Raw genomic sequence first — 20,309 nt, 5'->3', positions numbered from 1 at the left:
GTCTGGGTGTGGTCTTAGTGGGGAAGGGGAAATCTGAAAACGACCTGTTATTGGCAGAGGGGTTTGGAACTCTCTTTCTTATTGGTCTAATAACTAATTTACCACCCCTGGTTATGTCACCAGGCAGGTCGAAATTCCATCTCACCGAATCAGCTGAAATTTCAGGCAGCTCTTTTCAAACAGCTCTTACGCTAAAACAGCATTATCCTAATTTTCACAATTTCAGAGTATTATTCCAACCCCAAATGTATATAAAACACCAGAAAATCAAGTTTTTGACTGCAAAGGGCCTTTATTTTTATTCTGCTTGGAGACATCTGCTACATAAGTATGTATGCTGAGTATTTTGCATACAGAACATATATACTCGGTTTCCGTTGTCTGTTATGTAAATATATCTTCACACACACACAAACACACTTTCTTCACACACACTGCAGAGTACACACTCTACCACTGCCTGTTAACACACACACATATTTACTTTTCATCATCAATCAACCTCACTCTCTCTCTCCAGCAGCCTCATGCTCATAGCCAGACACACACTCTCTCCAGCTTGAACACAAGCCTACAATGACTCTCCTCGCCTCTCTGTCACATTCACACTCTCCTCTGCATAAACACACTCTTTTCCCCCCTTGCCATGTGCACGCACACACACACACACACACACACACACACACACACACACACACACACACACACACACACACACACACACACACACACACACACACACACACACCAGTGGAGGCTGCTGAGGGGAGGATGGCTCATAATAATGGCCGGAATGGAGCAAATGGAATGGAATCAAACATATGGAAACCACTTGTTCGATAGATACAATTCCACCACTCCGCTCCAGCCATTACCACAAGCCCGTCCTCCCTAATTAAGGTGCCACCAACCTCCTGTGACACACACATACTGTATGCACGTGCATGCACACAATATCCTTCTTTATCGCTCTGCCACATGCACACACACATGTTCTGCATAAACACACTCTTCCTTGCCAGAATGTGCACTCATGTACGCACTCTCCATATCTCTCATTGTCACATTTTCACACCCCACCATCGTCCTCATTGGTCCTCCGCATCTCATATTCTCAGTGTGGTGCAGTGAGACCCTATCCGGGGGCACAGCACTGGATCGTTCTGTGACTGTTACCATCTGACGCTGTAGCCTACTATACCTCCCCTTTCCCCCATCCCTCCTGCATAGGAGAAAATGTACCTAACTCCAAATGTGTGATCACTTCTGTATCTGAATCGATAAAGACCTGGGCCAGAGTCCGCAGCATTTCAGTGGTGGCGTTGGCCAGATCCTTCGAAGGCGTCCAGGCGGCATGGGAACGGGGCTGAAATTAGCCTCATCGTCGTCGTGCGCCTGGCAGTTCTCCAGGAATATGCGTATGGTGAGTGATTCATTCCACTGGCAACAGCCACGCTCTGCTGCAAAAGAGGACCCCCTTGCTCCATGGTGGCGGAAACGGAGTACTGCACCCTCCGCCTCGTTTTTCATACATACAAACTCCCAACACCGAATTAGATGTAATGTGTTCGGACAGCACAAGAACATCGACGTATCCGAGGTCGCTGGTGCTTGTGGGTCGTGACGGCAGCCGAAGCCGCTCTTAGTAAAAACAGAGTCCAAAAGGAGAGAAGGCTAGGATAGTAATGACCAATTAGTGATCTAAACACTCATTTGATTTATTAGCATTAGGTCAGTACAGTAAGTGGGGGATTCCCTGGGTCCCATTCTGGTGGTTCTGCTGCCCTCTGGTGGAGTGAGGAGGACTGTGCTGCAGAACAGCAGACCTCTATTACAACTCATACATAGTCAATGACCACCGGTTCGTCTGGCCATCACATGTTCATTTCATGTCGTTTCTTTAATTACACTATAAATGAAACATTTTACAGTTCAGAGGCCTTGTTAGGGGACTGGATGTTATTCAACTGGTTCCAATTTTATCTCCTCGAATATATATTAAAAGAAAGAGGTTAAAGGAGTATATTCAACTGAATATAACATTTTCATGTGTGAAGTCTAGGTGGACGAGGAGTAAAAATCTCCAACAGTGCAGTAATGCCCAGCAAGACAAAACAATACACACACAATCCAAAAAGTTGAATGAAGAAATTAAGCAATATCAGAATGAGTATTGTCAGTCCGGAATATACGCGATATATGGTGTGTATAGACAGCATGGACAATATATGAACAGCAAAAGGTGTGTACATTAGTACTTATGTAGGATGAACCATGACTAGAGTACACTGTATACATATAAAGTGGGTTAAACAGTATGCAAACCTTATTCAAGTGACCAGTGTTCAATGACTCTCTGTACATAGGGCAGCAGTCTCAAAGGTGCAGGGTAGAGTACCGGGTGTTAGCCGGCTAGCAACAGTGGCTAAGCTTCAGGTCAGGGTACTGGGTGGAGGCCGGCTAGTGGTGACCAACAGTCTGATGACCTGGTGTTATAAGCCGTCTCTCGGTCCCAGCTTTGATGCACCTGTATGCTCTCTGCATTCTAGATGGTAGCGGGGTGAACAGGCTTTGGCTCGGGTGGCTGAGGTCCTTGATGATCTTCTTGACCTACCTATGAAACCGGGTGCTGTAGATGTCCTGGAGGGCAGGCACTGTGCCCCCGATGATGCGTTGGGCTAACCACACCACCCTCTGGAGAGCCCAGCGGTTGCGGACGGTGCAATTGCTGTGCCAGGTGATACAGCAGTGATACAGCCCGACAGGATGCTCTTTACACCTCTCCACCTCTGTGTTCACCTCTCCACCCCCCTTCTCTCCCCCATGTCTCTAAGCCCTTCTCTCCCCCATGTCTCTAAACCCTTCTCTCTATCTGTCAAAGTCCCCCTCTCCATGTCTTTCTTGGGTTCTAGCCTTCTCCCCCCCTCTTTGTGTGTGTGACTCTCTCTCTGTCCTTTCCCCTCTCCTCTTTGTGTCTCTCTCTCTCCTTTCCCCTCTCCTCTTCGTGTCTCTCTCTCTCTCTCTCCTTTCCCCTCTCCTCTTTGTGTCTCTCTCTCTCCTTTCCCCTCTCCTCTTCGTGTCTCTCTCTCTCTCTCCTTTCCCCTCTCCTCTTCGTGTCTCTCTCTCTCTTTTCCCCTCTCCTCTTCATGTCTCTCTCTCTATTTTCCCCTCTTCGTGTGTCTCTCTCTCTCTCTCTCTCTCCTCTCCTCTTAATGTGTGTGTCTCTCTCTGTCTTCCTGTCTCTTAACCCCTGTGCACTGTCAGGGTTTACTTTGGCTTGGTTTCTGTTCTAGTTTGTGTAGTAGGAACAGGAGAGTGAACAGGCTGTTCAGACAATATGACAGGTGTTCTGTCATCTATACATAGAATAGAATACATTAACATTCATTACATACATATGTTACACAATAAACATGCTGTGAATTAATTAAGTGTAGACTCTCAATATTAGCGAAATTAGTGATATCATTTTTGTATTGCAATAAAGGACAATTGTATTGTATAGTGTAATTGCAGTGTAACAACAATTCTGAGAATTTTAAGGGGCGATTATGGTGAAAGGCACAACACAAGCACTTACTGAGACATGCGCTCGCCTTGAGTTGCCATCGTTGCCTATCTTCTTGGCAGATCATCACGTCTGCCTCGCCTTGGATTGTGGCTCTCACACAAAGAGTGTCTGCCTGAATACCAAGTCTGTCAGATGATTGCATCAGAAAGTGAGGACCTTAGTAATGGAATAGAAATAGGCTACATGCACATCCATCTCACAGGAGAAGACATTACTTCACTTACAGTGCATTCGGAAAGTATTCAGACCCCTTGACATTTTGCACATTTTGTTACGTTACAGCCTTATTCTAAAATGGATTAAATAAAAACAAGTCCTCATCAATCTACACACAATACCCCATAATGACATCACAATACCCCATAATGACATCACAATACCCCATAATGACATCACAATACCCCATAATGACAAAGCGAAAACAGGTTTGAAGACATTTTTGCAAATCTCAAAAGAATGTAAGTAAAAAATACCTTATTTACATAAGTATTCAGACCCTTTGCTATGAGACTTGATATTGAGCTCAGGTGCATCCTGTTTCCATTGATCATCCTTGAGATGTTTCTACAACTTGATTGGAGTCCACCTGTGGTAAATTCAATTGATTGGACATGATTTGGAAAGGCACACACCTGTCTATTTAAAGGTCCCACAGTTGTCGTTGTATATCAGAGCAAAAACCATGCCATGAGGTCGAAGGAATTGTCCGTAGAACTCCGAGACAGGATTGTGTCGAGGCACAGATCTGGGGAACGGTACCAAAACATTTCTGCAGCGTTGAAGGTCCCCAAGAACACAGTGGCCTCCATCATTCTTAAATGGAAGAAGTTGGAACCATCAAGACTCTTCCAAGAGCTGGCCGCCCGGCCAAACTGAGCAATCGGGGGAGAAGGGCCTTGGTCAGGGAGGTGACCAAGAACCCGATGGTCACTCTGACAGAGCTCCAGAGTTCCTCTGTGGAGATGGGAGAACCTTCCAGAAGGACAACCATCTCTGCAGCACTCCACCAATCAGGCCTTTATGGTAGAATGGCCAGACAGAAAGCCACTCCTCAGTAAAAGGCACATGACAGCCCGCTTGGAGTTTGCCAAAAGGCATCTAAAGGACTCTCAGACCATGAGAGCCAAGATTCTCTGGTGTTGATGAAACCAAGATTGAACTCTTTGGCCTGAATGCCAAGCGACATGTCTGGAGGAAACCTGTCACCATCCCTACTATGGCAAAGCATGGTGGTGGCAGCATCAAGCTGTGGGGGTGTTTTTCAGCGGCAGGGACTGGGAGACTAGGCAAGATTGAGGGAAAGATGAACAAAGTAAAGTACAGAGAGATCCTTAATGAAAACCTGCTCCAGAGCGCTCAGGACCTCAGACTGGGGCAAAGGTCACCTTCCAACAGGACAACGACCCTAAGCACACAGCCAAGACAACGCAGAAGTGGCTTTGGGACAAGTCTCTGAAAGTCCTTGAGTGACCCAGCCAGAGCCCAGAGTTGAACCCGATTGAACATCTCTGGAGAGACCTGAAAATAGCTGTGCAGCAACGCTCCCCATCCAACTTGACAGAGCTTGAGAGGATCTGCAGAGAAGAATGGGAGAAACTCCCCAAATACAGATGTGCCAAGCTTGTAGCCTCATACCCAAGAAGACTCAATGCTGTAAACGCTGCCAAAGGTGCTTCAACAAAGTACTGAGTAAAGGGTCTGAATACTTATGTCGTGATGAAGTTATGTATTTTGAAGACATTTGCAAAAATGTCTAAAAACCTGTTTTTGCTTTGTCATTAAGGGGTATTGTGTGTTGATAGACGAGGGAAAAAACGATTTAATCAATTTTAGAATAAGGCTGTAACGTAACAAAATGTGGAAAAAGTAAAGGGGTCTGAATACTTTCCGAATGCACTGTAAAAGGCAAAGTGTGAATACAGTAGATCCTAGGTACGGACTGGAGCACCAAAACAACAAATTATAAATCAATATAAACATAAATGTATTCGATATTCAGAGGAAATAATGTTATATTTTAAAATATATTTTATACCAGTACCCCTTACAAAACAAAATCCCATTCCTGCTCTTACAATATCTTATACAGAGCCATCTAACCATTTTTCACTTTAACTGGGTGGGTGATAACTGACCTTCTCGCAGTGAGGGGTGATGGGAGATAGGCACTCTGGCACAAAATGGCTGTCAACCAACATCCATTAAGGTGTTTATTATTGGCCCTAGCTAACTCGTAACAATGCACTGCACTGTAAATGCTCCAATATCTGTTGAGGGGTTCCATCTCAATGAAATGTGTTATTGTGTCACGAATCCCACCGAAGGTGGCTCCCCTGCCTGCTCGGGCGGCGCTCGGCGGTCGTCGTCGCCGGCCTACTAGCCGCCGCTGATCCCTTTTTCCTTTTCTGTTGGTATGTCTTATTGTTTGCACCTGTTCCTTATTTGTGTGTCTTGATTTGTGGTTATTTAAGCCTGTTTAGCCCGCCCAGGTTTGTCGAGGGATTATTTTACGTCAGTGTGCTTTTTGGATGTGCTGGCGATCTGCCTGATTTATTTTCTTTCCAGACTGTGTGCCCGTTGTATATGGGTTGGTCACTTAGTTCACACGCCAGTTGTGTTGGCGTCGACCGTTGTCGTACCAGAGAAAAATAAATCTCATTTTTTCTTACCTCTGCTCTCTGCGCCTGACTCCTACCACCATTCCTAGCATTCGTGACATATTGGCATTAATGAGCTTACGTATAAATTGGTATGTGTGTGTGTGAGTGTTCCTAGTCCAGAGCTGGTACATGTTAAAAACACATTTGAGTCAACACTTTGGAAGTGAGCTTCGACGAACTGCCTTTCTATTCTTAATGTCGTTGCATTGTTGAGAGGTGAACCTGCAAGTAAGACTTGAATTGGAATTGAATTGGAATGTGTACACAGTGTGTTCCTGTGCAATATGACAACTGAACTTGAGCTGTAAAAGAATTGAACTGGATGTGGACCCTAACTATGGGCTGCAGCTGTGTGTGTGAATGAGAACACCTCATCTATAGTCTCTCCACTACAGTGTCACTCGCTGTGATAAAACCCTTGAACTTTTCTAAGGAAAGAGAGTCTTCTGCACAACATGTCCTCAATGAGATTTGTGAACAGATTTATCACTCGCTCCACGTTTTCCCAATCATCCCTCCCGCTTCTGTGACGCCGACACAAAGAAAAATGGAAATAGACGGAAGAGGTTTTAATCCAAAACGTATTTTTATTCTGTTCTGCTTGCAGTACAGCACAGTATTGTCTTTCCAGTGGTGCGGCAGCCCAACGTAACCACTGTGTTCTAACCCAGTATGACACATTGATTCTCACACAGTGACGCAGTGCAAGTCCGTCTGGACACAGTGTGGAGTAAAAACCGCGCAGGGTTAGCGGACGGAGACAGCGCTGGACTGGGGCGCTACAGTGGGGATTATTATGGAGGAACACAGTGTGTTTTTGTTTAGTTCAGCACGACAGACGCAGGTTCGCAGAGAGGGAACACACGACACAGTCCTGGTATGGCTCACCACGGATAGTATACTGCTGCATGACGCAACAAAAAGCCTGTTGCTGCCCGCTAGACCACATTGAGTTTCGGTGTTTAAAGAAGTCGCTGTACACTTCAACTCATTGGTCCAGTTGAAATCCAGGCTCAGTGTCTCATTGGTGTTACTGAGCAGACTATGCCCTGGTAAAAAATAACTAATATAATATAATGGTTATTAATAACGTGTTACAGCCATGGCCCAAACTTTCACTACTACAGTGACACGGTCGTCAGACACACACCTCCATCACATTGCGAATATCATTGTTAACTAATCGTGGTCGATGGTCGGTAAGAACACAGTCAGGTACTGGTCTCTGATTTCACTGGGTTTTGAGACAAGGTAAGACAGACAAAAAAAGACAGCTTCCTAGATAATACTGTAAATGTAGTAGACAAACTTAACAGATAAGATCTTATCTTTGAAATAGATTATTATATATAGATATGCTATTATTGAGATGAAAGAAATATTCACAGATACTTAATAAAAAAATAGAACGGTTTACAATTGCAGACACTCATCAACACAACAAATAGACAAGGAGAAGGGACAGAGATTTCGGTTCAATTGTGGTACAAATACCTCAGCAGGTAACATTTCGCCCACGGGTTAGCCTCGTCGTTGGATTCTTGCAAGCTGTTGATTGTAACAAGCAAAGCACTGCTTCCATTCTGTTCCTACCGCTCTTGGGTTAACTAGGTTTTAAGAATAAAAACCTATACTTTTAGCAACAAAGAGCGTTCCCAATTGTGGGTGAAAAAAGGAGATATTTCCTTCTGCATGGAATATTCATCTCTTATCTAATGGCACTGGAATGATAAAACAATATCCCCATATCAAGATGCTAAACAACAATTACTCTAATGCTACCCAACTACACAAATATATATATATATATATATATGCGATATATATCTAGATATTCAAAGAAATGCAGACAAACTTTACACAACAACTTTGTGTTAACTAAGGTTATTCTTCTTTTTTTCTTCAGCTGAAGTATGGCTCAGGTGCAGTCACTGGCAGATGAATGAGCTAAACAGACTATATGGAGAAGATGGAACTAGCCTTGTGGGTTACTGACAACACACACAAAAAGTCGTAGCAGTGTTCACTCTCCGCTACTCAACTTCCTGTTGCTAATGCTAACGCTAAAGGTCGGTGGAAAACTGGCAGGTATCAGGTATCAGCTTTACCGTCAAATTGCTCTGAGCAAGCTAGCTCTTGATTACGGATTTACAAACGCATCTCTGGTAGCATCATTTAGGCACCTATCATGTTGACATCGTTACTGGGACACAGAGAATGAATCCTGACCACCTGTGAGGCCACATGTCTGACAATTCCATCTAGTCCCCCCCCCAAAAAAAATGGTACAATCTTATAGTGTCTTCATAGTTGCAGCAGACTAGGTCAAGGCTACATTCTGTCTTATGGGGGGGAAAGGCTGCCAATGACGTTAGGTAGTTGAAAACATTTTGCTCGTACCCAGTATAGTACAGCACAGTGCTTACATTTTGTCAAAATTAATACATTTGTCTTAGTTTATAATAACACTATAGTAAAATAACCTTTTAAAATATAAAATGCATGAACTGTGGTCTGCAGGCAATGTATTGCTCAAGAGGGTCATGAATGGGGGAGTACCTGTGGTATCAATGAAACAGCATTGTATGTAAGCTCCGCTGAAGTTTGGCACAGTGTAAGATCAGTCACAGTCGACTTACCCTGTTTTCAAGAATACAAACACGGTAAAACACAGACACAGAACATCAAATATGAGTTTGAGAGGGTGAATGGGGAAAACCGAGAGAGCTAGCTACTATTCTATTCCCCCTAAACGTGAAACATAGAACGTACACAACTATGACCCTCAGATTTCACAGGCCTGTGAGGTGTAAACCGTTTGGTAAAGGAACATTGGGAGGTTAATGTTTTAGGGGTGTAAGTCAAATGTTCCTGCATTGGAGCCCTCGGTAGGGAGGCCTATGAACGAGTACCTGAGCCCTCATGAACAAATATAACTGAACAATAACAACCACTTCACTTCGAGACCCAAAGACGCGGCCTGTCAGGAGGACGGCCCCATTTCGGAGATCCCACTTCTGACACCAATTTCAGTTGACCAACAACACATGTAGTCTTACAGATACTCTGACCAGAATGAAGAGAGCCCCAGTAAACATGACATTGCTGTGCACTCCCTCAAACTGGACAATGGGGGTTGTGCAAGAGTTACAGGGGGCCGAGTTACAAAACTGCGGTTGCCAAACAGTCATGACCCAAGGTTGTCTGAATAGGTCGGTGTTTCCTACCCAGGTAGGTGTCTGTGATTCGCCTCACACCTCGCTCTCCACACTGGAGAAGTGTGCGGACCCCCTCCGTGAGCAGAGGCTCTTGGCCTTGAGGGGCAGGTGAGGTGACTGTAACCTTTGGGGCTGGGGCACTGAGCGCAGTCTCTGGTACAGGAGTTTGGCACTAGCAGAAGCCATAGAAGACGGCTGGGGGGCGCCTGGGGTGGAGGATACTACAGAGGGAGACGAGACTGAAGAGGAGGAGTTCGGAGGAGGGATGTGGATGGGATGGGATGAGGAGGGAGGGGCAGGAAGGGCCGGGAGTGTTGGTGGAGGGAGGGAGGGGATGAGGGCCTGCGATGTAGAAGGCTGCCGAATGCGGTCTGTCCGCTGGATGCTGAGGTTGGACTGGCTTCCCGATTTGGGTTGATTCTTTGTCCGGTCGGGTTTGAAGGAATGCCGTTTGGAATTGGCGTTAGTCACAAAGCTTTGACAGTGTAGAAATAGTTCCTCCTGGCTAGGAGAGCTCACCTTGGGCAATTTAGAGTGAGCGTGTTGATGTTCGAGGGCAGATTGGCAGTTGCAAGCCACATCACCCCGCCCTTTGTCCTTGTCCTTCCGTTTCTCTTTCTTCTCCTCCTTCACAGGAAGCTTGTCCACGGACCAGTATCTTCGAGGAGCTGGTGGTGTCAATGGAGGTGGAGGCCACTGTGTACCACCTATCCTCCCTGATCCCCAGCCACCTTCCCCTACTCCCCCTGCTCCCCCCCATCCCTCCCCACGGCCCAATAACGAGCCATCCCTACTGTTTATGCTGCCGGCTTTTTCTCTGGCGGGATACGTGCCAAAAAACCAACCTCCCCCTCCTATTCCCCCAACCGCTCTACCCTCATGACCCTCCCAGTACCTTTCGAACTTTCCAAATTCTCCCGAGGAGCCGTCGTTGTCTGAGTAGATGCCCACCATCTTATCGCTTTCCCTTTCGGACTCTGATGCGGTCCTTCGTCTTCTCTTGCGTCTCTTCTCTTGCTCCACTTTTCTCCTTTCCTCCTCGGAATCTTCATCCTCATCTTCGGAATCCCACTCATGAAACGACAGACCTTCTTTGGAGTGAACCTCCACTCTCTCGTTCCTGCCCAACAGGGGGCGCGTCTCCCCTTCTTTCCCTAGGGCCTCTCTATCTGAGCCTTTACTCCTGCGCCTGGACGAGAGAGGGATCAGTGGTAGAAATGCAGATGAAGGAATCTCTGACGAAGGGTTTCCCGCTCCCCAGAATTTGACAGCGGTTGAGGGTTTTCTGGGGCTCTGGTACTGCTTGCTGGAACTGGAAGGCCTACCTGCATGCCTGTGGCGAGAATAAGGACTTCTGTGCCTTTCCTTGCCTCTAGTGTCCTCTCCATCATCTCTTTCCTTGTCCTCGCTATCTCTCCTCTCTTCATCCCTTGGAATATCCCATCCGTAGCTTCTGATAGAACCTTCACTCTTCTTCCTCATAGAGTCACGCCTCAGAGCCGGGTAGGAGGAGTAGGCCTCTTGCGTTATCGCTTTGAGCTGCCCTCTCTGCTCACCACCCCCCTCCTCGTGCTCTGAGCGCTTGCCCCGATCTCTTCTCTTCACCTTCTCCTCTTTCTTCTTCTTCTTCTTCACTTTATGCCGCTTGCGCTCCCGCTCTCTCTCCTTCTCCTCTCTCTTTTTTTTCTTCCGGCCTTTCTTCCTTCTCTTTCTCTCCCTTTCTCTCTCTTTGTGATGCCGTTTCTCCTCCTTCCCCTCGGCCCTGGTTCCTGTTCCTCTACGTCTTTCTCTCTCGCCCCAGGAGGCCCACCACTCCTGCAGCTGGGCTAGCTGGCTCCCAGCCCTCTCTCTCTCATACTGTAGACGAGGCTTGCGGGGTGGTACAGGCGGAGGGGGTGGACTGCAAGGCAGTGAGCGAGAGGACATGCGTCGGGATTTGCCCTTTCTCCGTCCTAGCAGGAGGCTAGACTCCTCTGTCAGCTCATCAGAGTCATAAACGTCCTCGACATCCCTACTGCCAGCCCTGTACTTAAAACTCTGGGACGATGTGTATGTGATGGTGGAGGATGAGGGTGAGTTGGAGCGTGAGAGGGAGACGGAGGATGAGGACGAGGATGAACTTGATGAGGTGGAGGAGCAGGAGCTGGAGGTGTAGAGGGCGGAGTGAGAGGGAGTGGTAGGGGTAGTGAGGGCAGGGGACGCGACAGGGACAGGCAATGGGAGTGGGGGAGGGCGACGGCCTCGCCTGCCACCTCCATCCCTTGCTCCGTACCGCCCTCCCCCTCTTCTCCCCAAGGGGAGGATGTTCTCATACAGAGGCCCCCCGGAGCCCTTTCTTTTCGGGAGGCTGCCTCTTCTCCAAAATGGCGGTGGATGTGGGGATGAGGGGAGCGGTAGAGGGGGCTTGGACATGAAGTGCCCAGGGGGCGGTCCTTTAGAAGGTAGCCGTGGCATTCCTGAGGACTTTGTCCCCCTCTGGTTCGTTTTGGGGGTTTGAGAGCCACCTGTTTGTGGGTCAGCATTTGCCCCTAAGCCCTCTGGATCGATCGGGCCATAGTATCGCTTGTATTCATCCAGACTCCCGTCCCCTCCACTGGCTCCCCCAGCCCAATGAGGGGGCAAGCCCTTTTGAAACTGTGCCATGTCTGGGATCACACCGCTGCCACCAATCGGCTTGTCCGTGCTGGGCTTGGGACGGTTCCAGCGGTCTACCACAGCCAATCTGCGGTCATGGCGAGGCAGAAAAGTGGAGCACGGCATAGGACCCTCCAAAAGGGGACTGTTTGATGGCCCAAGGGCCATTGCAGAGTGCCCAGTAGTTGGAGGAGATCCAGCAGGAAGCATGCTGTATGCTTGCTGTTGCTGCTGCTGCTGCTCATGCTGCTGTTGCTGCTGGTGATGATGCCTCTGCTGCTGCTGCACCATGGAAAGAGTAGTGTTACAGGTTACAGCCGCTGAGATGTGGGATTGGGGTGGAGGTGGCATTGTGGGAACACTCTGATATAGGGGAAGTGTGTTTCTGAGGCCTCCAGAGACGGTTTCATCTTCAAACCTGCAGCAACTGTACATACCCTGTGTAGACATAGAAGGGGAAGCTAGTTAGGATACAGCTAGCAAACTCCACATCCCAGTATCCCTAGATGAGAATATTGATACTGAAAGTCTCGCAAGTCTAGTAAAGTCTCGTAAAACTAGGTTACATATGTACATAAGTTGTGGCAGAAATGTAGCAGAAATGTGTCCCCATAGAGGTCTGCATACACTTACCTCGGTGTCTGCAACCACAAAATACTAATGAGGGCGGAGGAGGAACTTGTGACAGTTCTAATGCAGATCATTTACAGCCTTAAAAGACTGATAGGCTACCATTATTGGTTAAGTGTGTTGAATGTCGGGGCCGTGTAAATCATAACAGCTTTATCACCTTGAAGAAGATTCATTCAATACCAATATGTCTTATTGAAAATCAAGAGTCATCCCACTAAATCTCAGTTATCAGGACAGAAATCGGATGGACAAGAATCAACATTGCCCGTTGAGCACGTGAATCAACATTCGGTGAAATTGAAAGCGGGAGTCACAGTCGGAGATATCCCGGAACGTCGACGTAGAACGCAGCAGTAAGAAAACACAATGTCATCTGAAATCTTGGAGAAAACTAGGGTCACTTTTAAAACAAGGTACAAGGACCTACCTTTTGAACAGTACTGCCTAGACATAGCCTGTGATGTGTTGATGCACCAAGCCCTTTCCCTTTCACCACCACCAGGGGGCATCACTACCACCACCACCACTACCACCACCAGGGGGCATCACTACCACCACCACCACTACCACCACCAGGGGGCATCACTACCACCACTATAACTCAGTCAGTAACTCACCCTGCTGATGGCCAATAGGAAGTCCATGCCACCGGAGCGGCCCAGGCAGTGCCTGATCTTCCAGTACACCAGGTGCTCCCAGGCGAAAACCAGCAGACTGAGCCCCATGGCCACCAGCAGCATGTAGAAGACCCCTGCCATGTTGTCGATGTCCAACTTGGAGCTCATCACCTCAATCTTGTCGTTGTGACAGATCCCCGAGAGCCACAGGCGCTCGAGCATGTCGATCTCATCTGACGGTGGAAGAAGAGGAGATGGGAGAGAAATAAAAAACTACAAGGAGGGATTATCTGCCGTTGTTATGGGACAGGCATTGTTTTATACCTTAAGGGGGAAGCTAGGAAGATAATAGTTGAGAGGTCAGGAGGAAGAGGGGTGAAAGTGTGTCTGGCTCAGAGCTGTTGTATGATGGCAAAAAGAAAGCTGAAAATTGAGAAAATAGTGTGTGTGGGGGGCGAGAATGTGAGAGAGTAAGCCGTGTGTGTGTGTGTGTGTGTAAGAGAGAGGGGGGAAGCGGAGGAAAGGGGGAGAGAGAGAAGCTGCATAGCTTTGATGGAAGTTGGAAATGGCCTGGATACAGAATCTCCCGTGTGAAGAGTGACCTGGACAGATGAAAGGTAGCAGAGACTAATAGGACTCCCAACACAGACCATTAGTTCCATATGTCAAAAACAACTGTTACACTGTAAAGGAGAAATGGAGGAAAACCCAGAGTTTGTGCTCAGCGGAGAGCAGACACCATGTATTGAAATGACAGCCACGTCTAAAGCCCCCTGCATTGTAAGAGCAGCTACTTAAGGTGTGTTTTAAAATCCCTGGTCGTTAGAGTTAAAACAGTGAAACACTCAACTATATTAACCTTAGGTTAACTGCCCTGTGTTGGAAATCCCATTGTAAAGCCCAAACTACATGGATTAGAAAAACATGAATTAACCATCCACTCCAATAAAACAAAATAAAAGGGAATCTACACCTAACAAAAATATTCTTCCAAGAATGTGTAGCTAAGAATTCACAGTCAGGAGTTAAAGTGATCTTTCTGATTCCATTTTTTACATTGACATTTTAGTCATTTAGCAGATACTCTTATCCAGAGTGATTTACAGTCATTTCATTAATCTTAAAATAGCTAGGTGGGACAACCACAGTCATAGTAAGTACATTTTCTCCTCAATTAAAGTATCTATCAGCAAAGTCAGTGGAAAAAGTCAGGTACGAGTGCTAGACCACGGAAGTCACTATACCTCACTGCCAATTGTGTTGCTTTTTTTTTAACAATGGATGCTAATTTGCATGATCATAAACTGTGACAGACTCCTAATCTTATTCATCATATTCCAATAAGCACCCCCCCCCCACCCCCCGGCTCTCTTTCACATTCAACCCTTAATCGTGACCAAACTCAGGGCTTCACATAGAGCTGAGACAGAGCTGAGACAGAGCTGAGACAGAGCTGCGACATCCTCAGCACGAGCCGAAGGAATAACACCACCTTCTAATCACAGGACCAGAACAAATGAGTGACAGTAAAAAAAAATAATAATATGAAAGTATTACAAAGAAAAAAACATTAGCAATGCAAAGTATGATACAGTACTTGAGAATACATATATGGAATCTTTAAGACCTTTTATGATGTAAGGATTTGTGAAACATTCTGGGGGGGGGGGTGATTGCACAGGCCCAGATTAAGCCTAAAGTACTCATGGACTAAAAGGCATGTTAAATAGAGAATCATCATTGAAGTCCGTGTTAAGGGTTAATCTGGGTCACAACCAACCCTAATAAATCCAACATTCAACATGAATTTACTGTCTTGCAGTATGGCAGGCCTCCTGTAAAGACAGAGTATGTAGGACTACTCTAAAACATACAGGTAACTGCCAAAATAATGGAAACACTTGAGTAAATGAGGGATACAAAGTCTATTGAAAGCAAATGCTTCCACACAGGTGTGGTTCCTGAGTTAATTAAGCAATTAACATCCCATCATGCTTAGGGTCATGCATACAAATGCTGGGCAGACCATTCTTTTTTGCCAATATTTTGGCAACCATGACTATGCCCCCATAGGATGACAATGCCCTCATCCACAGGGCACAAGTGGTCAATGAATGGTTTGTTGAGCATGAAAACGATGTAAACCATATGCCATACCCGTCTCAGACTACACTTATGGGAGATTCTGGAGCGGTGCCTGAGACATTTTCACCCACCATCAACAAAACACCAAATTATGGAATTTCTCGTGGAAGAATGGTGTTGCATCCCTCCAATAGAATTCCAGACACTTGTAGAATCTATACCAAGGTGCATTGAAGCTGTTCTGGCTCAAGGTGACCCAATGCCCGATTAAGACACTTTTTGTTTGTGTTTCCTCTAATTTGGCAGTTACCTGTAGTATGTAGGTCTACTGTACAATATACAGTATGCAAGACAAACTGTAAAACCATGAATGTGAAAAGCATTCAACTGAATTAAGCAGAAGGTAGCAGAAGCAGAAAGTGTTTTTTTCTCCTCACTTCAATCCACCACTAAAAGCAGAGACAGATTGATGCTGCCAGCATGCCACTAACAAGCCAGCACATTTATCAACTTCTCCTGCCTGTCCCCAACCCCTCTCTCCCCCACTCCTTTCTCTCTCCTCACCGTCTCCCACCAGCTGCAGGAGGGCCAAGTCCACGGGGCGTTTCCAGTGGGTGTTCTTATGCAGGGCGATGCCGTAGCCCGTGGTGGCGAACACCTTGCCCGAGCCAATGGTCATCACCTTACAGCCCTCGTCTTTCCTCGCCATGTAATTTAGCACAGCCGCATCATAGATGAAGGCATCTAGTTTACTGACGGGGAGGGAGGGAGGGAGGGGAGAAAGAGAAGAGGGGATGAGGGTGAGATGATAAGTGAGAATGTGAGGTTTAATAACACGGTACGTCAAGTCCGGGTGAGGAATAAGCTTCTGGTGGTCAAGTCGTCTTGGGGAAGTGTCTCTCCTCTGCATGAGGTGCACAATTTGTTACATCTACTCTAATGCTTCCAACATGATGTGTGTGTGTGTTTTATCTAATGTAAGCATAATTCATACAGTAGTTTGCACTATAAACCCCAGCAGAGACATAAACACACATACAGTTGGACAGGACTGCATGGGGAGATAACTGTTGCTAAGAGGCTGCTATGCTGGGTCATGTTCTTTAGGGCACACAACAGAAAACATATTAAAAATAAAATGTTTTGCAACGGAAAACGAAAATATAAGTTTCTTATTGGACAAGTCTAGGTAGTCCCTCCATGTTTCAGGCGTTTTCTTCCGTTTGGTGCCTAATGAACATGGTCCTGGTTGAATGCAATGAAATGAACGGGATGTCATCTTCAGAAACACACAAACTGACCCAGTCTTGAGGTTGTCGATGGCCTCCTCCACGCCCTTCTGGTTGTTGCGGATCATGAAGTTGTGCATGTTGGCGTAGTTGCTGCGGATGTTCTCCTCGGTGCTTCCGTTGGGGACGGTGCCAAATCGGAGTGGGGGGTACTGCTCAGTAGGCTGCTGGAACTGGGGGGGTAGAGGAGGAACTAGAGGTTGATGTGGGGATTCAGGGTAAGAGTTGAGTGACAAGAGTACATTACAACGTAAGTAATGCATGCATAGTGATCTAAGGAAGTTGGACAGGTGGACAATACATCAAGCAACATGTCAAAAATCAAAGAACTACCAAAATGCAAGAACATTCGAAAAGATTGCTGCCCAAATCTCCAACACCAACTCAACAAGTTGAGCATTTATCTTTTGAGATGTTCTTGTGATTTTTGGCTGCATCTCATGGTGCTGCCCAGTGTCCACCAAACTTCCTTAGATCTCATTTAAAAACATTTTCTTCTTCTCCCCCAAAGAGAACAGAATTCTGCTCTCCTTGCATTTTTATTACAAAGATCTTTAGAAAGGGAGAGAAGTGAGAGGGATGAACAGTAGGGATGGATCAATGCATAAATTGTCATGACAGAAGAAATTAGATGGATATTTTTTAATAATCAAATGATCAATGACAAATGATCAAAATAAGTGGCTACTCTGACTGACAAACTGAGGACAATCTGGTCTTGAATTCAAACAATCAATAGCCCAGGCCAATGAAGCGACACACAGATTGTACAATGTTATGAGGAAATATATATACAGTTGAAGTCAGAAGTTTACATACACTTAGGTTGGAGTCATTAAAACTTGTTTTTCAACCACTCCACAAATGTATGGTTAACAAACTATAGTTTTGGCAAGTCGGTTAGGACATCTACTTTGTGCATGACAAAAGTAATTTTTCCAACAATTGTTTACAGACAGATTACTTCACTTAGAATTCACTGTATCACAATTCCAGTGGGTCAGAAGTTTACATACACTAAAATGACTGTGCCTTTAAACAGCTTGTAAAATTCCAGAAAATGATGTTATGGCTTTGTGCCTTTAAACAGCTTGGAAAATTCCAGAAAATGATGTCATGGCTTTAGAAGCTTCTAATAGGCTAATTGACATAATTTGAGTCAATTGGAGGTGTACCTGTGGATGTATTTCAAGGCCTACCTTCAAACTCAGTGCCTCTTTGCTTGACATCATGGAAAAATCTAAAGAAATCAGCCAAGACTTCAGAAAACAAAATGTGTAGACCTCCACAAGTCTGGTTCATCCTTGGGAGCAATTTCCAAATGCCTGAAGGTACCACGTTCATCTGTACAAACAATAGTACGAAAGTATAAACACCATGGGACCACGCAGCCGCCATACCACTCAGGAAGGAGACGCGTTCTGTCTCCTGGAGATGAACGAACTTTGGTGCGAAAAGTGCAAATCAATCCTAGAACAACAGCAAAGGACTTTGTGAAGATGCTGGAGGAAACAGGTACAAATGTATCTATATCCACAGTAAAAAATAGTCCTATAACGACATAACCTGAAAGGCCGCTCAGCAAGGAAGAAGCCACTGCTCCAAAACCACCATAAAAAAGCCAGACTACGGTTTGCATCTGCACATGGGGACAAAGATCGTACTTTTTGGAGAAATGTCCTGTGGTCTGATGAAACACAAATAGTGTTTGGCCATAATGACCATCGTTATGTTTGGAGGAAAAAGGGGGATGCTTGCAAGCCGAAGAACACCATCCCAACTGTGAAGCACGGGGGTGGCAGCTGTGGGGGTGCATTGCTGCAGGAGGGACTGGTGCACTTCACAAAATAGATGGCATCATGGGGAGGAAAGTTATGTGGATATATTGAAGCAACATCTCAAGACATCAGTCAGGAAGTTAAAGCTTGGTTGCAAATGTGTCTTCCAAATGGACAATGACCCCAAGCATACTTCCAAAGCTGTGGCAAAATGGCTTAAGGACAACAAAGTCAAGGTATTGGAGTGGCCATCACAAAGCCCTGACCTCAATCCTATAGAAAATTTGTGGGCAGAACTGAAAAAGCGTGTGTGAGCAAGGAGGCCTACAAACCTGACTCAGTTACACCAGCTCTGTCAGGAGGAATGGGCCAAAATTCACCCAACTTATTGTGGGAAGCTTGTGGAAGGCTATCTGAAACGTTTGACCGAAGTTAAACAATTTAAAGGCAATGCTACCAAATATTTATTGAGTGTATGTAAACTTCTGACCCACTGGGAATGTGATGAAAGAAATAAAAGCTGAAATAAATCATTATTTCTACTATTATTCAGACATTTCACAGTCTTAAAATAAAGTGGTGATCCTAACTGACCTAAGACAGGGAATTCTTACTAGAATTAAATGTCAGGAATTGTGAAAAATTGAGTTTAAATGTATTTGGCTAAGGTGTATGTAAACTTCCGACTTCAACTGTACAGTATATACACTACATGACCAAAAGTATGTGGATGCTCATCAAACATCTCATTCCAAAATCATGGGCATTAGTATGGAGTTGGTCCCCCCGTTTGCTGCTTTAACAGCCTCCACTCTTCTGGGAAGGCTTTCCAAACGATGATGGAACAATGCTGCAGGGATTTGCTTCCATTCAGCCACAACAGCATTTGTGAGGTCGGGCACTGATGTTGGGCCTGATTAAGCCTGGCTCACAGTCGGCGTTCCAATTCATCCTAAAGGTGTTCAATGGGGTTGAGGTCAGGGCTCTGCAGGCCAGTCAAGTTCTTCCACACCGACCTCGAAAAAACATTTCTGAATGGACCTCGCTTTATGCACGGGGGCATTGTCATGCTGAAACAGGAAGGGGACATCCCCAAACTGTTGCCTCAAAGTTGGAAGCACAGAATCGTTTAGAATGTCATTGTACACTGTAGCATTAAGATTTCCCTTCACTGGAACTAAGGGGTCTAGCTCAAACCATGAAAAACAGCCCCAGACCATTATTCCTCATCCACCAAACTTTACAGTTGGTACTATGCATTCGAGCAGATAGCATTCTCCTGGCATCCGGCAAATCCAGATTCGTCCTGTCGTACTGCCATATGGTGAAGCGTGATTCACGTCTCTTGAGAATGAGTTTCCACTGCTCCAGAGTCCAGTGGTGGTGAGCTTTACACCAATCCAGCCGACGCTTGGCATTGCTCATGGTGATCTTAGGCTTGACCTGCGGCTGCTCGGTCATAGAAACCCATTTCATGAAGCTCCCGACGAACAGTTATTGTGCTGATGTTGCTTCCAGAGGCAGTTTGGAACTCGATGGTGAGTGTTGCAACCGACAGACGATTTTTACATGCTACACACTTCAGCACTCGGCAGTCCCGTTCTGTGAGCTTGTGTGGCCTACCTCTTCGCGGCTGAGCCGTTGTTGCTCCTAGAAGTTTCCACTTCACAATAAAAGCACTTACAGTTGACCGGGACAGCTCTAGCAGGGCAGAAATTTGACAAACTGACTTGTTGGAAAGGCGGCATCCTGTGACGGTGCCACGTTGAAAGTCACTGAGCTCTTCAGTAAGGCCATTCTACTGCCAATGTTTGTCTATGGAGA

At 46.0% G+C, this 20,309-nt stretch overlaps 1 protein-coding gene and 1 long non-coding RNA gene across 2 annotated transcripts in view; both read right to left on the bottom strand.

Moving 5' to 3' along the window:
• Positions 1-3,179: 3,179 nt before the first annotated feature.
• LOC123730901 (uncharacterized) lies at positions 3,180-3,834 on the bottom strand. Its single transcript, XR_006762332.1, has 3 exons — positions 3,796-3,834; positions 3,581-3,696; positions 3,180-3,356 (listed from the first exon to the last, which is right to left on the bottom strand). It is a non-coding gene; the product is annotated as an uncharacterized lncRNA (long non-coding RNA).
• A 4,670-nt stretch (positions 3,835-8,504) lies between these two features.
• Positions 8,505-20,309, bottom strand: part of LOC106588445 (glutamate receptor ionotropic, NMDA 2D) — a 64,671-nt gene continuing 52,866 nt past the window's right edge. The window contains exons 11-14 of the mRNA XM_014177454.2: positions 16,720-16,880; positions 15,983-16,170; positions 13,334-13,566; positions 8,505-12,521 (exon numbers count right to left, since the gene is read on the bottom strand). Of these exons, the coding sequence (XP_014032929.2) occupies positions 9,483-12,521; positions 13,334-13,566; positions 15,983-16,170; positions 16,720-16,880 (3,621 nt within the window). The 3' untranslated portion in view covers positions 8,505-9,482. The remainder of the gene's footprint in view (positions 12,522-13,333; positions 13,567-15,982; positions 16,171-16,719; positions 16,881-20,309) is intronic.

Source organism: Salmo salar, chromosome ssa27 (assembly GCF_905237065.1).
Source record: "Salmo salar chromosome ssa27, Ssal_v3.1, whole genome shotgun sequence".
Classification (NCBI taxonomy): Eukaryota; Metazoa; Chordata; class Actinopteri; order Salmoniformes; family Salmonidae; genus Salmo; species Salmo salar.
This window is presented reverse-complemented; position numbering and strand designations above follow the sequence as displayed.